General features: G+C 42.8%; 1 protein-coding gene across 4 annotated transcripts in view; it reads left to right on the forward strand.

Annotated features, from left to right (window-relative positions):
* Positions 1-13,985, forward strand: part of LOC126376186 (unconventional myosin-XVIIIa) — a 338,390-nt gene extending 324,405 nt beyond the window's left edge. For all 4 annotated transcript variants that reach the window (XM_050023404.1, XM_050023405.1, XM_050023407.1 and 1 more), the window contains 12 exons: positions 1,090-1,206; positions 1,860-2,021; positions 3,219-3,395; positions 3,794-3,923; positions 4,201-4,348; positions 6,276-6,381; positions 7,091-7,288; positions 8,045-8,254; positions 8,839-9,005; positions 10,063-10,272; positions 11,198-11,305; positions 11,942-13,985. In XM_050023404.1, coding sequence (XP_049879361.1) covers positions 1,090-1,206; positions 1,860-2,021; positions 3,219-3,395; positions 3,794-3,923; positions 4,201-4,348; positions 6,276-6,381; positions 7,091-7,288; positions 8,045-8,254; positions 8,839-9,005; positions 10,063-10,272; positions 11,198-11,305; positions 11,942-12,026 — 1,818 coding nt within the window. In that variant the 3' untranslated portion in view covers positions 12,027-13,985. The remainder of the gene's footprint in view (positions 1-1,089; positions 1,207-1,859; positions 2,022-3,218; positions 3,396-3,793; positions 3,924-4,200; positions 4,349-6,275; positions 6,382-7,090; positions 7,289-8,044; positions 8,255-8,838; positions 9,006-10,062; positions 10,273-11,197; positions 11,306-11,941) is intronic.
* The last annotated feature ends 324 nt before the right edge of the window (positions 13,986-14,309 follow it).

The following is a 14,309-nucleotide window of genomic DNA, read 5'->3' on the forward strand; positions in this document are numbered from 1 at the left end:
AATATTACTAACTAAATAATTAAGTTTTCTTTAGAACTCAAGGAGATTCAATCTCGAATGGGATCTCGTCATATGATGCTTCGGGATTGATCCCGAAAAGTTTGACGAGATCTCACATCGGGATTCCTTTTAGGTTGTGTGGCAAAGTTTGTACGAAACGTCTATAATTTTAATAGTCACGCGAACGAAGTCGCGAGTAACAGCTAGTGAAGAATATAAATGTCCCATATCATATATATATATATATATATATGAATATATATATCATTCATATACATTTATTCCTTGTAACAACTTTATATTGTGTTGGAAATAAGAAAAAAAAAACAAGCTTAAACTACATTACAATCTAAAACAACAGTGGGACTATAACTAACAAACAATATACCTAACAAACTATTACAACAAACACAAAATAAAAAAAAAAAAGCTAAGTGCGTCTTTTGATATTTTAAACACTATAAATAAAAATGTGAACACCAAAGTCATTGAAGAGTGAAGGTGACTGGAATTGATACTGTCATATCACACTTAACACTGTGTCACTCTGCTGATTGGGTCAAATTGTCTTCTATTTCGAATCTTCAATTTTGGCTCATGAGTAATCTGTTCATCATGAGTAACCAAGTAAATATTTTAATATAAAAATTATAAATATAATCATCATCGTTAAGAGCCACGCTCTTGTCGGTGTAGCATTCTCCATGCTACTTTTTTACGGAAAAATAGAGCGCTATTTATGTTTTTAAATTTTAATTGTATAATAATAACTGTTAATAATATTATACGTAGCATGCACAATCAAGAGAACAAAACAAAGATAATAAACTATATTAAAAACATAATATTATAGTTTATATCTTGTTTTTCTTGTTGCAGTGCGTGCTGTGACTACTTATAATTGAGCTAGCTCTAAATTTTTTTTGTTATTGTTTGTAACTTTGTATGTGCAGAGTGTAGCATGTAAGTTGTCCATAATAATAAAATAATAATAGTAACTCTTGTGTGCCTTCGTAATTGGTAACCATACCGGAACTTTCCATAAGTGTATTTTGTTGTTGTTGATGATTTGTTGATGATTGTCTCCAGGTCCAAGATGCATACGAGGAGGTGGAGGAGCAGCGAGCGGTGGCTGCTCAATGGAAGAGAAAGCTGCAGAAGCTCACCAACGACATGGCCGACCTGCGGTCACTGCTCGATGAACAGGTCAGTATTTTCAATATACCGCTTTTGCTTTTGCGAGACCTATCTAGATAGGCTCAGTGCGTTTATTTATTTATTTAATGTTCGGAGAAACAACAGCTATAATTAATTTAGTAGCAACTTATGGTAAAAACAGAAAGCCAATTATAGTTCCTCGCAGATAGCAAATTGAAAAAAAAAACAAACAAAAAGGTTTGCACTAATGCACATTACACTAGGCATAATAACAAAGTCAGCAGTTAACCATTACTGTCTCAAAAACACAAAATGTACAAAAAGGCTACACTCACAATGCACGCGTCATTCAACCTAGATACACAAAATAAATAATTAAATTAAAAACGAGTCAGTGAATTAGAACAATACTGTATTTAAAAATCAGTACAGAACAGACAGCGTAGTGGACAGACAAGCGCGCGTGCGGCTCGTTTATTTCCTGTTAAGCCGCGCATGCGCACGTGTTGGTGTCTCCAACACCATCATCTACCTAACGTTATCCCGTTTCTGATGGGGTTCGCTTTCCTAACCTGATGATTTGACACCAGTTTTTTTACAGAAGCGACTGTCTGTCTGACCTTCCAATTCGCAAAGGGAAAACCTGAGAATAATAAACAAATTATTTTTTTATTATTATTGATTTTTAATTTTTTGTCCAGACTTGCCGTAACAATCTGCTGGAGAAACGTCAGCGCAAGTTCGACGCGGAGCTAGCGGGCGCACAAGAGGAATTGAAGCGGGAGCGGGCGGCGAAGGACAGACTCGCTCGTGACCGCGACCAAGCGCAAGCGGAGAAATACGCGCTCGAGCAGACACTCTCTGTGAGTTATATCATTCGTCTTTTTTTTGGGTGGTATTGGTACTAATTCCTGTAAACACCATCTAATTTTATTTTAAGTTATACCTGTCATTTTCTTATCCGCCGAAAAAGAAAGGGACGGGTAACCGACAAGCATAAAATTTATGGAACACACGTCAATTTTAAGCACAAATCTAGACATAATCTTGAGGGCAGTCTCGAAGCTGAGATTAGTTTATTAATACCACCCTTATTCGTAGCAGACCACACTCCAGGACGCATTTTTTTGACCCCAGCGAGAGGTCTCACCTCTGAGCGCGGAGCTCCCCTTATCCCTCGATTCTTCTCAATTCTACGCGACCGGCCTCTCTCTCTCGGATAAAAGAGCTGGGAGCCAAATTGAAGCAATTCATTTATAAAAGAAAGAAATAAAGATGAATTGCTTCATTATGGCCGTTTTAACCCCCAGGTCGTCACACCATCTTTTCAGTCACTTATCAGAGAGATTGGCCAGAGATCGCGCATAATCATGAAGAGTGGAAGGAACCCTTCCGAAACAGAATGTACCTTTTGCATTGAAGGGAGCTCTCCCAAAGAGGAAATGCTGCCTCAAGTGGGGTTGGAGCCCACAGCTCTTGTCAAGTCAGGACGAGCATATTAACCATAATACGAACGATTCCTCATCAGATCTAAGAGATGTATCACGCACATTAGGATTCTTACCTATTGAATAGAATAGAAGTCATTTATTATAAATCCGAGGAGCTCGGTGGCGCAGCGGTAAACGCGCTCGGTCTGCGATTGTTGAAGTTAAGCAACTTTCGCAAAGGCCGGTCATAGGATGGGTGACCACAAAAAAAAAGTTTTCATCTCGAACTCCTCCGTGCTTCGGAAGGCACGTTAAGCTGTTGGTCCCGGCTGCATTAGCAGTCGTTAATAACCATCAATCCGCACTGGGCCCGCGTGGTGGTTTAAGGCCCGATCTCCCTATCCATCCATAGGGAAGGCCCGTGCCCCAGCAGTGGGGACGTTAATGAGCTGATGATGATTATAAATCTATTGTATTGATCAAGTGTGGGCAAGTTGGCCGTTACCAATGCTCCGATTTCGATAGTGCTCCAATATAATGCGTAGCTTTAGTGGTAAAACATCCCACCCCCTTTCAACGACTTAAACCTAACATGGGACCTTCTAACGAAAATTTCACACGTGTTTCCAGGAAGCTCGTCTAGAGCTCGAGCTGAAGGAAGAGCGACTGGCGGCGGCCACCCGTGAGCTGGAGGAGCGGGGCGGCGGTGGGGACGAGCTGACAGCGCTGAGGCGAGCCAAGACCGAACTGGAGCGCCGGCTGCGGGACCAGGAGGAGGAACTGGACGACCTGGCCGGGCAGATACAGGTATACATACGGTGTGGGTTGTGAGGTGGATTACGCTGATGTCAGGGTTATTATTGAGCCGCTAAAGGCTCCTGGCACGGCTTTACTGCATCAGAAAGGCTTTATTACCTCAGTAAGTAGTAACCGGGACCAACGGCTTAACGTGCATTCCGAAGCACGACTTATCTTACTTTTTCAGACGATCAGGTGATTCGGCCTAGCCAAACAAAGGACAGTCTCACAAAGTGACTTCGACAATGTCCACATCGGGAATCGAACCTGAACCGGACCGTACTCAATACCCCCTCCGGTTGATTGAAGGGAGGCCTGTGATTTGTTTGTTGATTGTGGGGATGTATATAGGCTATTTAATGTTATGTAAGTTTTATGGTCACGGAGACAAATATGTTTGTCCCTAGTTACTGGAGAGCTCGAAGCTTCGCTTGGAGATGCTGCTGGAGCAGCAGCGCAAGGAGGCGCGGCTGGAGGCGGCGGCGCGTGACGACGAGATGGAGGAGACGCGCGCCAACCAGGCCAAGAAACTCAAGAGTTTGTATCCATTATCATATCCCTGGTCAATCAATCAATCCTCATCAGCATGGTGTAGCATTCTCCATTCTTGTCTATCAAAGGCCATTTCTTTCACCCAGCTCTTCTTGGTCTTTTCGATGTGGCCACATGCCTTTTTAACCCCCCAGATCTTTCCCTTCCTCTCTTTGCTTGTAGCTTTCCTTCTATGATGTTAAACAATGGAGTTTTTATACTAAAAGGACATACGGTCTTTCTAGGCTTGGTTTTTTTTAATATGTTTTTATATTACCCACAGTGTTGGAGAGCCAACTGGAGAGCGAACACGCTGAGCGGAGTTTGCTACTCCGCGAGAGGCACGAGCTGGAACGCCGCCTCGCGTCGCTGGAGGAAACCGCGCGCGCTGAGACGCACGAGCAGGCACAACTCGTGCAGCGGCTTAAGAGGTAGGAATTAGGGAATGCAATCCCGACTCGAGATCGCAAATTCGAGATTCCGCGGGATTGGAAATATAATATATATATATTTTTTTTTAAATAAAATAATTGTTTATTGTCATAGAAAAAGATCGACACAACATTGGGTACTACAGCTAGGACACACAAATACTACAGAAGTATAACCCTGCTACCTGAACTAGGAGACCTGTATCTCAGGAAGCAGTGTTCAGCAATTACATCTTTTATAACATCGGTTTAGGCAGACCATTGTTAAACTGAATTTATTTGACAATAAACTGTGCTTAAATAAGAACAAATAAACATGCATTTTGTATGTTAATTGGGTTTGTGTGTATGTGTATATATTAGTGTGTGTGTGTTTGTGTGTAACTGTGTGAGTGTTTGCGTTAGCCCTACGACTTAATATGGGAGGATCGGGGGGGAATCCCCTCCGACGGGAGCCCGTTACTTGTCTCTTCAAACCGGTCAGGATGGAAACGTGGTGATCCCAGTGACAGCGCGATGCAACCGTTCAACCTCACTCCTTTTTAAAAAGTAACACACCCCGTTGACGTCTCGTCCGCCAACTTTGACATCCCGCAGTGTTGCCATTTTTGTACAAACAAATTTACCTTAAAATTACTAGTTGACAGTCACGCCATCTCTGATTTCACCCAGGTACAAACCTGACGTTTCCTCACAAAAAAAATAATAAACAAAATAACTGCTCCTTGTTGTGTCATTCAGTAAGCTGCGACATATAAATAAATAAATATAAATAAAGCTTTATTTTCTACCACACAGACAGAAAAGCAACATAACGACATAACAAAGGCATAACTATAACATCTGTGTCAGAGACTGGTGTCTGTACTAGGATGTCCTGTATGACAGATCACCAGCCGCTCCACACTCCAAATCAGGGGCTAGGTATTTTATTATGTTTAAGTTACAGTTTGAATTATAGACTGTACACAATAATAAGGGTGGGATAGTTTTTTACAAGTCATCATCATCAATTTAAGAGCCACGCTCTTGTCGGTGCAGCATTTTTCATGCTACTTTTTTAGGGAAAAATAGGGCAGTGGTTTCCCTCTTGCCTTCCGCCCCGCAGTACTCTGTTTGACGCAAGTGGGATGGCGCCCAGAGTAGTCTATTACAAAGCTATGGACTCCTGTCCTCCGCCTCTGCATAGTACTGACAGTTACTGCTGCCCTCTGTCTGTCTGTCTGAATAAGTACCTATTAGAAATAAGAGAAGGTTAAAGAGTATCAATCCCGCGAGTCATGTTTGGATCATAAATGTTTATCACTTGCTCAGCGGTGAAGGAAAACATCGTGAGAATGCATTTTCGGAGGTATGTGACTTAGGTATTGCGCTAGTTTTCCCTTCGCGGGTTGAAAGGTCGGACAGGCAGTCGCTTCTGTAAAAAACCGGACCTGTCAAATCTTCAGGTTAGGCAAGCGGACCCTGTGAAGAACGGGATAATGCTAGGGAGATGATGATGTGTAGGTTTTTAATTTGATTTGTTTTTATTTATTTTTCTAGTGTAATAATATGTAACGTTTTATTTATGTTCCTCCACTCAACGGCCTCCGTGGTCCAGTGGTTGAGCGTTGAGCTCACGATCCGGAGGTCCTAGGTTCGAATCCCGGTGGGGACATATCACAAAAATCACTTTGTGATCCCTAGTTTAGTTAGGACATTACAGGCTTATCACCTGATTGTCCGTAAGTAAGACGATCCGTGCTTCGGAAGGCACGTTAAACCGTTGATGTTACTGATGTAAATTCGTAGTCGTTAAGTGAGTCATGTCAGGCGCCTTTGGCGGCTCAGCACTAATCCTGACACCAAGGTTGATGAGGTTGGTAATCCAACAACCCACACGATAGAAGAAGAAGATTTATGTTCTAACCATGTTTTGTTATTGCAGGGACCTGAAGAGGTACAGGGCGTTGTTGCGGGACGCGCAGACCATGTTGGAGCAGAAGGAGAAGGAAGGCGGCGGCAAGGCGCAGATCAGACAACTCAAGAACCAGGTACGTAAACTATCACGAGCTTATAACGAGTAGATTCAAATCCAAAAATATCTTCTTTCAGAAGATAACATAGTTACACTTTGAATCGTCAATTTTTACATAACGAACGTCTCATCCGCCTAAAACTACTGCAGCTTCTCACAACCTGTATAGCCGGGGAAAAACCTCGGCACAGGGCCCTAGACGTTCTTTAAAAAAAATTAAAATAATCATAAAATATTGGTATACAATTGAGTAATTTAGCTGCCTAATATCAGTTCTCAGACAGTTAATCCCATGCATTCATATCTTCTAAAATAAGCGCGCCACCTATTTTTTTTAATTTATTTATTGGGTACATCAACAGTACGTTTAGTAAAAAGTAACTGATTTAACTAGTTGGAATTAGCCTATTAATGCCTTTTGTTGTTCTAAAAATATAAAAATAAATTACTCTAAAATAGACATCAAGTTTGCACATATCAAAGTACGTAAGTGCGGAACGCCAACAAATGTCAAATAGCAATATTGCTTTTGCTACAATGTAGCCTTTTACCCGATTTCGGCGAAGCAAAAGGAGGGTTATGTGTTTGACCGCTATGTATGTATGTATGTGTGTGTATGCACGTCTATTCCAGCCTAACTTCTTAGACCTGAAAGAGAATACCGTCTTCCTGTTTTGCATTTGCTCTAAGCTTTTCTAACGGGGTCTAATGTTCGTGTAACTCAGGTGGAAGACCTGGAGCTGGCGGTACGAGCTGCCACCAAAGCGAAGCAGGCGGCCGAGGCGGAGGCGGCCGAGGCACACGCTGCGCTGGAGGAGGCAACACGCGCGAGGAACGACGCAGCCGAACGAGCGCTGCAGGCCACGAGGGACGCGGCTGCTGCCAGGACTATGCTGGATGACGCTGAGGAGGAAGCTGCTGAGGTACTTATTTATTTAATATTTTAGATATCAAGAGCATTCGCTTCATCATCACCTAGCATTACCCCGTGTTTTACAAGGTTCGCTTACCTAACCTGAAGATTTGACTGGTCCGGTTTTTACAGAAGCTTCTGACGTCTGACCTTCCAACCCGCGAAGGGAAAACCAGCCCAATACAGGTTAGGTCACATACCTCCGAGAATTTCTCGGGAATGCGGGTTGGGCGTGATAATCATTTATGATCCAAACATGAACCTCGAAAACGAATTCGACAAGTTTAGGCCTGTGCTGGATTCGAACCTGCCTAAATCAGCCTAGGCAACCGATACGTTCATAACCATTTACGTGTTGTTGATATAATGTAATATCTTGGACATCTTGGTGAAGAACTTTGACAAACAATTTTCGCTGTATTAGTTCATGTTTTATACTTATACTTATACTTGGAAATGTTTCGCGCTTACACGACAGCAAATTTTTTTTTTTCGTGACTTATAGTAGATTTGCCGCAGATGACATTAACTACTTGGCCGGACAAATGCACGACGTCATAGGCCTCATACGTCTCTTTCAGATTTATGTACAGTCATGAGCAATATGATGTACCCACTTTAGGTCTCTGTCGCACTAACATATTTGACATTTAGTGAGACTTACAGTTCAATTTGTCAAAAAAGTTAATGTGACATGGTACCAAAGTGTATACATATTAATGCTCGTGACCGTACTCCTATAGATCTATATCTATTTCCCCGACAGCTCTTAAAGAAATACCGAGCAAGCACGAGCGCCCTCTGCGCGGCGCAAGTTGAAGCCAGGGAAGCCGCTTCGAAAGCCGACGCGGCGTTGGAAGAGGCTAGAGCGGCCAAGGACAAGCTAGCTGAGATCTCAGCGAGACTGGCACACGCTGAGGCCGGCCATTCGCACGGGCAGGCCGAGGCGGAGCGACGGCTTGAGTTGAGGAATAAGGTGAGATGAATGAATAGGCCATAGTATAACAAAACCAGGTACTTATGCTCAAAAGTGACAGCTAACATTTCAAGGTTAGACCAGCTGACGTCATCCCACCCTGCATTGCCATTTCGTAAAAAAGAAATTACCCACTACCAATGTTTTTTAATTTACTTCAACGACCTCCGTGGTCCAGTGATTGAGCATTGATCACGATCCGGAGGTCCTGGGTTCGATTCCCGGTGGGGACATATCACAAAAATTACTTTGTGGTCCCTAGTTTGGTTAGGACATCACAGGCTGATCACCTGAATGTCCGAAAGTAAGATGATCCGTACTTCGGAAGGCACGTTAAGCCGTTGGTCCCGGTTACTACTTACTGATGTAAATAAGTAGTCGTTACATGAGCCAAGTCAGGGGCCTTTGGCGGCTCAATAGTAATCCTGACACCAGGGTTGATGAGGTTGGTACTCCACCTCACAACCCACACGATAGAAGAAGAATTTACTTTGCAAGACAATTTTGAACTTTTAGTAATAAAAATCAAGTGAAAACGGGATATCGCAAGGGAGATGATGATAACATTTGTCGTATTCTTGCAGGAGTTGGAATCAAGCTTGGAGCTGGAAGCAACGGCGCGCGCGCGTCTGGAGGGGCAATTAGCGCGGCTGCGGGAGGCGCACGAGCAGCTGGCCTCCGAGCTGGCGGCGGCGCGCGGCCGCGAGCAGCACACGGCCGACGAGCACAGGAAGATACAGCGACATCTACGGTGAGTCCACCATCTAAAAGTACACACACATCTATGACGAACGGTGAGTCCACCTAGAGCCAAACCAGCTGAGGGCCAATTACTTCGGTGGAGAGAAGCTGGCAACGCCACGCGGCCGCAAGCAACATACTTCAGTTGAATACAGAGAGATACAGCGACATTTACGGTGAGTCCACCATCTAAATGTACACACAAATCTATGACGAACGGTGAGTCCACCTAAAGCCAAACCAGCTGAGGGCCAATTACTTCGGCTGAGAGAAGCTGGCAACGCCACGCGGCCGCAAGCAACATACTTCAGTTGAATACAGAGAGATACAGCGACATTTACGGTGAGTCCACCATCTAAATGTACACACAAATCTATGACGAACGGTGAGTCCACCTAAAGCCAAACCAGCTGAGGGCCAATTACTTCGGCTGAGAGAAGCTGGCAACGCCACGCGGCCGCAAGCAACATACTTCAGTTGAATACAGAGAGATACAGCGACATTTACGGTGAGTCCACCATCTAAATGTACACACAAATCTATGACGAACGGTGAGTCCACCTAAAGCCAAACCAGCTGAGGGCCAATTACTTCGGTGGAGAGAAGCTGGCAACGGCACGCGGCCGCAAGCAACATACTTCAGTTGGACACGTGGAGATACAGCGACATTTACGTTGAGTCCACCATTTAAAAGTACTCACACATCTACGATGAACGGTGAGTCCACTTAGAGCCAAACGTCCTGAGGGCCAACTACCTCGACTGAGAGAAACGCACAATAATTACAATGCAGATGACCAAAGGAAGATGCAATATAGAGACGTGTACGCTGAGTTGAATAGTATTTCTCGTAGCGTACCACAAGCGCCCACAATGCGTGCCACGCTCTTCTTGGCTGACTTGCGCCGAAGTCCACATGGAATCGAATATCAAAGAAACGGTGAGATATTACGAGCTACTTCAGCAATTAATAAATAGCAATACTCTGTCCCTTTTAGTTCCATACTTCAGTCAATGATTTAACTCTCTTTTTTACACAATCATTAATTCTGATTCTTCCTTCACAGGGAACTTAAAGAAGAAAACTCCAATCTGAACGCCAAACTGAGCGAAGCGGCTCGAGCGAAGGCAGCGGCCGAAGCAGCGGCAGCGACCGCAGCGGCCGAAGCGGCGGCGGCCAGGGATGAGGCGAGGCTGGCTGCGAGGCGAGCCACGGCCTTGCAAGAAGCCATCGCTGGAGACTTGTCCAGTCCTGGAGATTCGAGGGACACTGACAGGTACGGGATGGTTACCAAGGATGTAATATACAACCGTAACGACGCAATTACTCAACAAAGAACACTTCAGGACGACCGGCCAGGAGGAACCGACCCTGGCGGCATGCCGCTTATCGCTATTGGACCACTACGCTCACCTTATCGGGGTTCAGGTTCCCATCTGGGCACCTTCACCCTGGTTGTATTAAATTTTGCCCTTTTACCCAATGAGGGCCCTGATCACTCTCCTTATTTATCCCCATTAATTAAAAGTACTTCAGTAGTTTCATTGATAGTAAGCAATTCGTTATATTACGTATGTCGTTAGTATTCCACCAGCTCTGCTTCTAATAGAAACGGCTAAGGTCTATATTTCTCTGTCCGCGAATCTGTTTCCCAGTGAGTACAATCTGAGCCTCTTCAAGGCAAGTGTGAATAGGCACTTTCTATGTAGGCATTTCCCATCCATATTGTCACTGATCATCAGCTGAGACTGTGGGCAAAGACTTGCCTATCTTCCATGAAAAAAGGTATTTCTAACTGTATATCGGCCTATGTTATCCAGTAACTACTGGATAAGCTCAACTGAGCTTTGGCCTCGCGATCCGAAGGTCCCGGGTTCGAATCCCGGTGTATCCCGGCGAATATTACAAAAATCACTTTTGATGACTGATAGTTTGTTAGGACATTACAGGCTGAATTGTCCGAAAGTACATCGATCCGTGCTGCGGAAGGTAAGTCAAGCCGTCGGTCCCGAAGATTTGCCGTAAAAACTCCTCCACCAACACGGATTGGAGCAGCGGAGTATGCTCTGTAACCCCCCAATTGAGGGTAGGCCTGTACCCAGCAGTGGAACGTATATATCCTGTTTATTTTATGTTTTGTTATGCTCTGCTATGCTATGTTATGTTCTGCTATGCTATATTATGTTATGTTGTGTTCACAGCGATAACGACAGCTACAGCTCAGACGAGTCTATCGGCACGTTCCTGGCCAACCACAAGCTGAGCCCCTCGGCGCCCTCCCGCACCAGCATGCACCTCGACTCGCAGAAGTAAGATATACGTCGCAATCGGATCTTGTGATGATCAATGGTGTGCCAAATGTTTCCAATTTAGGAATGTTCCCAGCAGTAAAGAAGCGCAAAACTTATGTAAAACTAACTTTTAGGCAGATCAGACCAAAGTACGAGAAAGAACAATTTGAAAAAGAAAAGCAGCCAGTGCCCTTTCTATTAAAGAGTTTTTGCAACGGGAAAATTCCCACTTTGAGAATATTCCCGGGAACGACACATCACTGCTTGTGACAGTTGGATGACTTTGACAGGAGCGTGCACCATCTCCATAAATTACTCCATTTATAACAACTGATAAAAAATCGACTTCATTTTAAACTGCAGCTCGTGTCAAGCAACTGGAGCGATTTTTAACAATTACACCGTCTGGGCCTCATCCTATCCAGTGATGTGCCGTTCCTGGGAATATTCCCACTTTGGAAACTGTAGTGTACACTGCCATGATTAGGCTCGCCAACGCACCATCACTCTTTACAGGCAGACCGTCCTGCATTAACTGTTTGTCTAGCTCTGTATTCAGATGACGCATGCGCGCGAGAAAAGGATAGCAATATCAATACACAACGACACATCACTGATCCTATCCGTGTGAATTTAACGAATTTTACTTTTTAGATCCCAAACGCCCGAGGGTCGCGCGAGCCGGCTGTCGTCGGGCTCCGGCAAGCAGACGAGCCCCACGAAGGAGTCGTTCGCATAACCCGCAGCCGCCGGGCTGCTCACCAGCGCCCTGCCCGTACTCTGTGCGGTCTTCTGCTCGCGACAGACACGAGAAGACCATCACACTGTCATCGAGTGAATGGCTGAACGAGTGAACGACGCACTGACACCTGTCACTTTGACAGCTGCTGTCACTTTGACAGTTCCGCGCTACACGTTCATTTTCCGGCCAATTGACTAGACTGTCTAACTCGATGACCCGACTTTTTTATAATGGCCTAAATATTATCGCTAGTGGTCTTCCAAAGTGAACATTGGATATGTCAAATGTGACAGCTGTCAGCGCTTTTGGACTTTAAACAGTGATTATCTTACACTATTGGACTTTAGTCTTGAGTGGCGTTATACTATTGAATTTTTCGAATATTGACCATGATTATGTAATATTATAAGAACAAATACAATAATATATGTTTAGCTCTTTTTAATGCTCATTATACATTTTTTTGTAGACGAGGCTATATGCTTATTGAGCTTCGTAATGCTGAGCGAACAATTTACACGTTTGATACGGATTTTTGTATAAAATCGTCGTTATATAAAAATGGCGCTAGTGTTACCAGCTCTACAGGTGAATGCATTCCAATAATATTTTATTCATCATTCACTTATGAGTGTTGCCTGTAACAAATTCGGTAGAAATGTGACCGAACGGCTCTTTGTCTTAACGAGTGTCGCTTCTACAGGATTCACTATTGTTTTGTAAAGCACTAGCACCACATTAGACTTTGACATTAATTTATGTAGCTTAGAGATTGTCGTAGAGAATTGTTGTCGATAGGTAAACTGTGTATTGGTGGCCAAAATTGTTGATAAACCCTTATGGTTCGGTTACGCCCTGCTTGCGCTTGGTACTAAATATCTTCTCACCCAAATCTAATAGTTTTATCATAATAGTCTTCTCATCCAAAAAAAGTAAGTAAGTAAAATCTTTATTTCCTCTACAAAAACACATGGATACATAAATACATACAGAAATACAATATTTGTAGAGGCTGGAGCCTAAACTAGTAATAAAACTATTAATTTTATCAGAATGCTCTTTTCACCCAAATCTATATCCTTCTTCTTTGCGAGTCGATGGCGATCGATACAAAATTTTTGCTGACCAATCTATATTAGTTTTATCAGAATAGTCTTCTCACCCGAATCTATAAGTTTTATCAGAATAATCTTCTCATCCAAATCTAATAGAAATATCTGAATATTTTTCAGATTTTTTGTCGCAATTACAAGCAAAAGTTTATAAAGCGTAAGTAGAATGTTAAGCTAGGAACATAATGGGAACGTTTTACAATTGTGGTCATCAATAGACAATCATAGCCAGTCAGTATTTAGACGGCCCCAAGGCGGATAAACTTACAAAATAATATTAGGTTTCTTTGTTATTTAGTTAGCTAACTTTTGTAAATATCTAGATGGCATATACATTTTATTATTTAATTTGTAATTTGTGTGATCAGACTGTTATAATATGATTTATTTGTTACAAGTGAGTTGTTGCTTTATAGTGAACATTCAACATATCTGTTAGATGAATATAACTTTTTATCCTCTCCATGGGACCTAAATAGGCCACATTGAAGCAATACAGCTAAGAAAGCAATTTGACATTTGCGCATATAAAAGTAAGTGCGCAAAGTCAAATAGCAATATTGCTTTTAAAAATGAATTGATTCAATATGGCCCTTTTAGACCCCAAATTATTCTGTAATTTTAACGTCATTAGCGAATCTGTGTATCTTTAGGAACCATTGTAATCCACCTAATTAAATTATAACTATATACTCCATTTATGTCTAAATTTATATTTCTATGTATACCTGCGTGTCTATAACCATGAGACTTATGTACTGTACGCTAATGTGATGAAATGTTACTTCATTCGATACTGGTTGTAAAATGAAATATTTAATAAAGTAACTGAGATCAAAATATATTTATGTTTTTTGTTTACACATTCGCTCTTAGTAAAGGTGAATGCGCATTCACCAACCTAGATGCGCCGCAGGAGCCGCACGCGGCGAAGTCATTGCATTTTATAAATCTTTTTATAACATCGTATATAATGTCGCGCGCCTATCCGCGCCGCACGACCTGCATTTTGTCGCAAAATACGATGACTAACAGTATCAGAATATTCTTCTCACACAAATTTTGCCGCGTTTTAAGTCATCGCATTTTGCCGCGTTTGAAGCAATATTCGTATCAGCAATATTTTGCTAAAATAATTTGTGTCGTATTGACAATAACAAAAGGTGCA

This window comes from Pectinophora gossypiella, chromosome 20 (genome assembly GCF_024362695.1).
Source record: "Pectinophora gossypiella chromosome 20, ilPecGoss1.1, whole genome shotgun sequence".
Classification (NCBI taxonomy): Eukaryota; Metazoa; Arthropoda; class Insecta; order Lepidoptera; family Gelechiidae; genus Pectinophora; species Pectinophora gossypiella.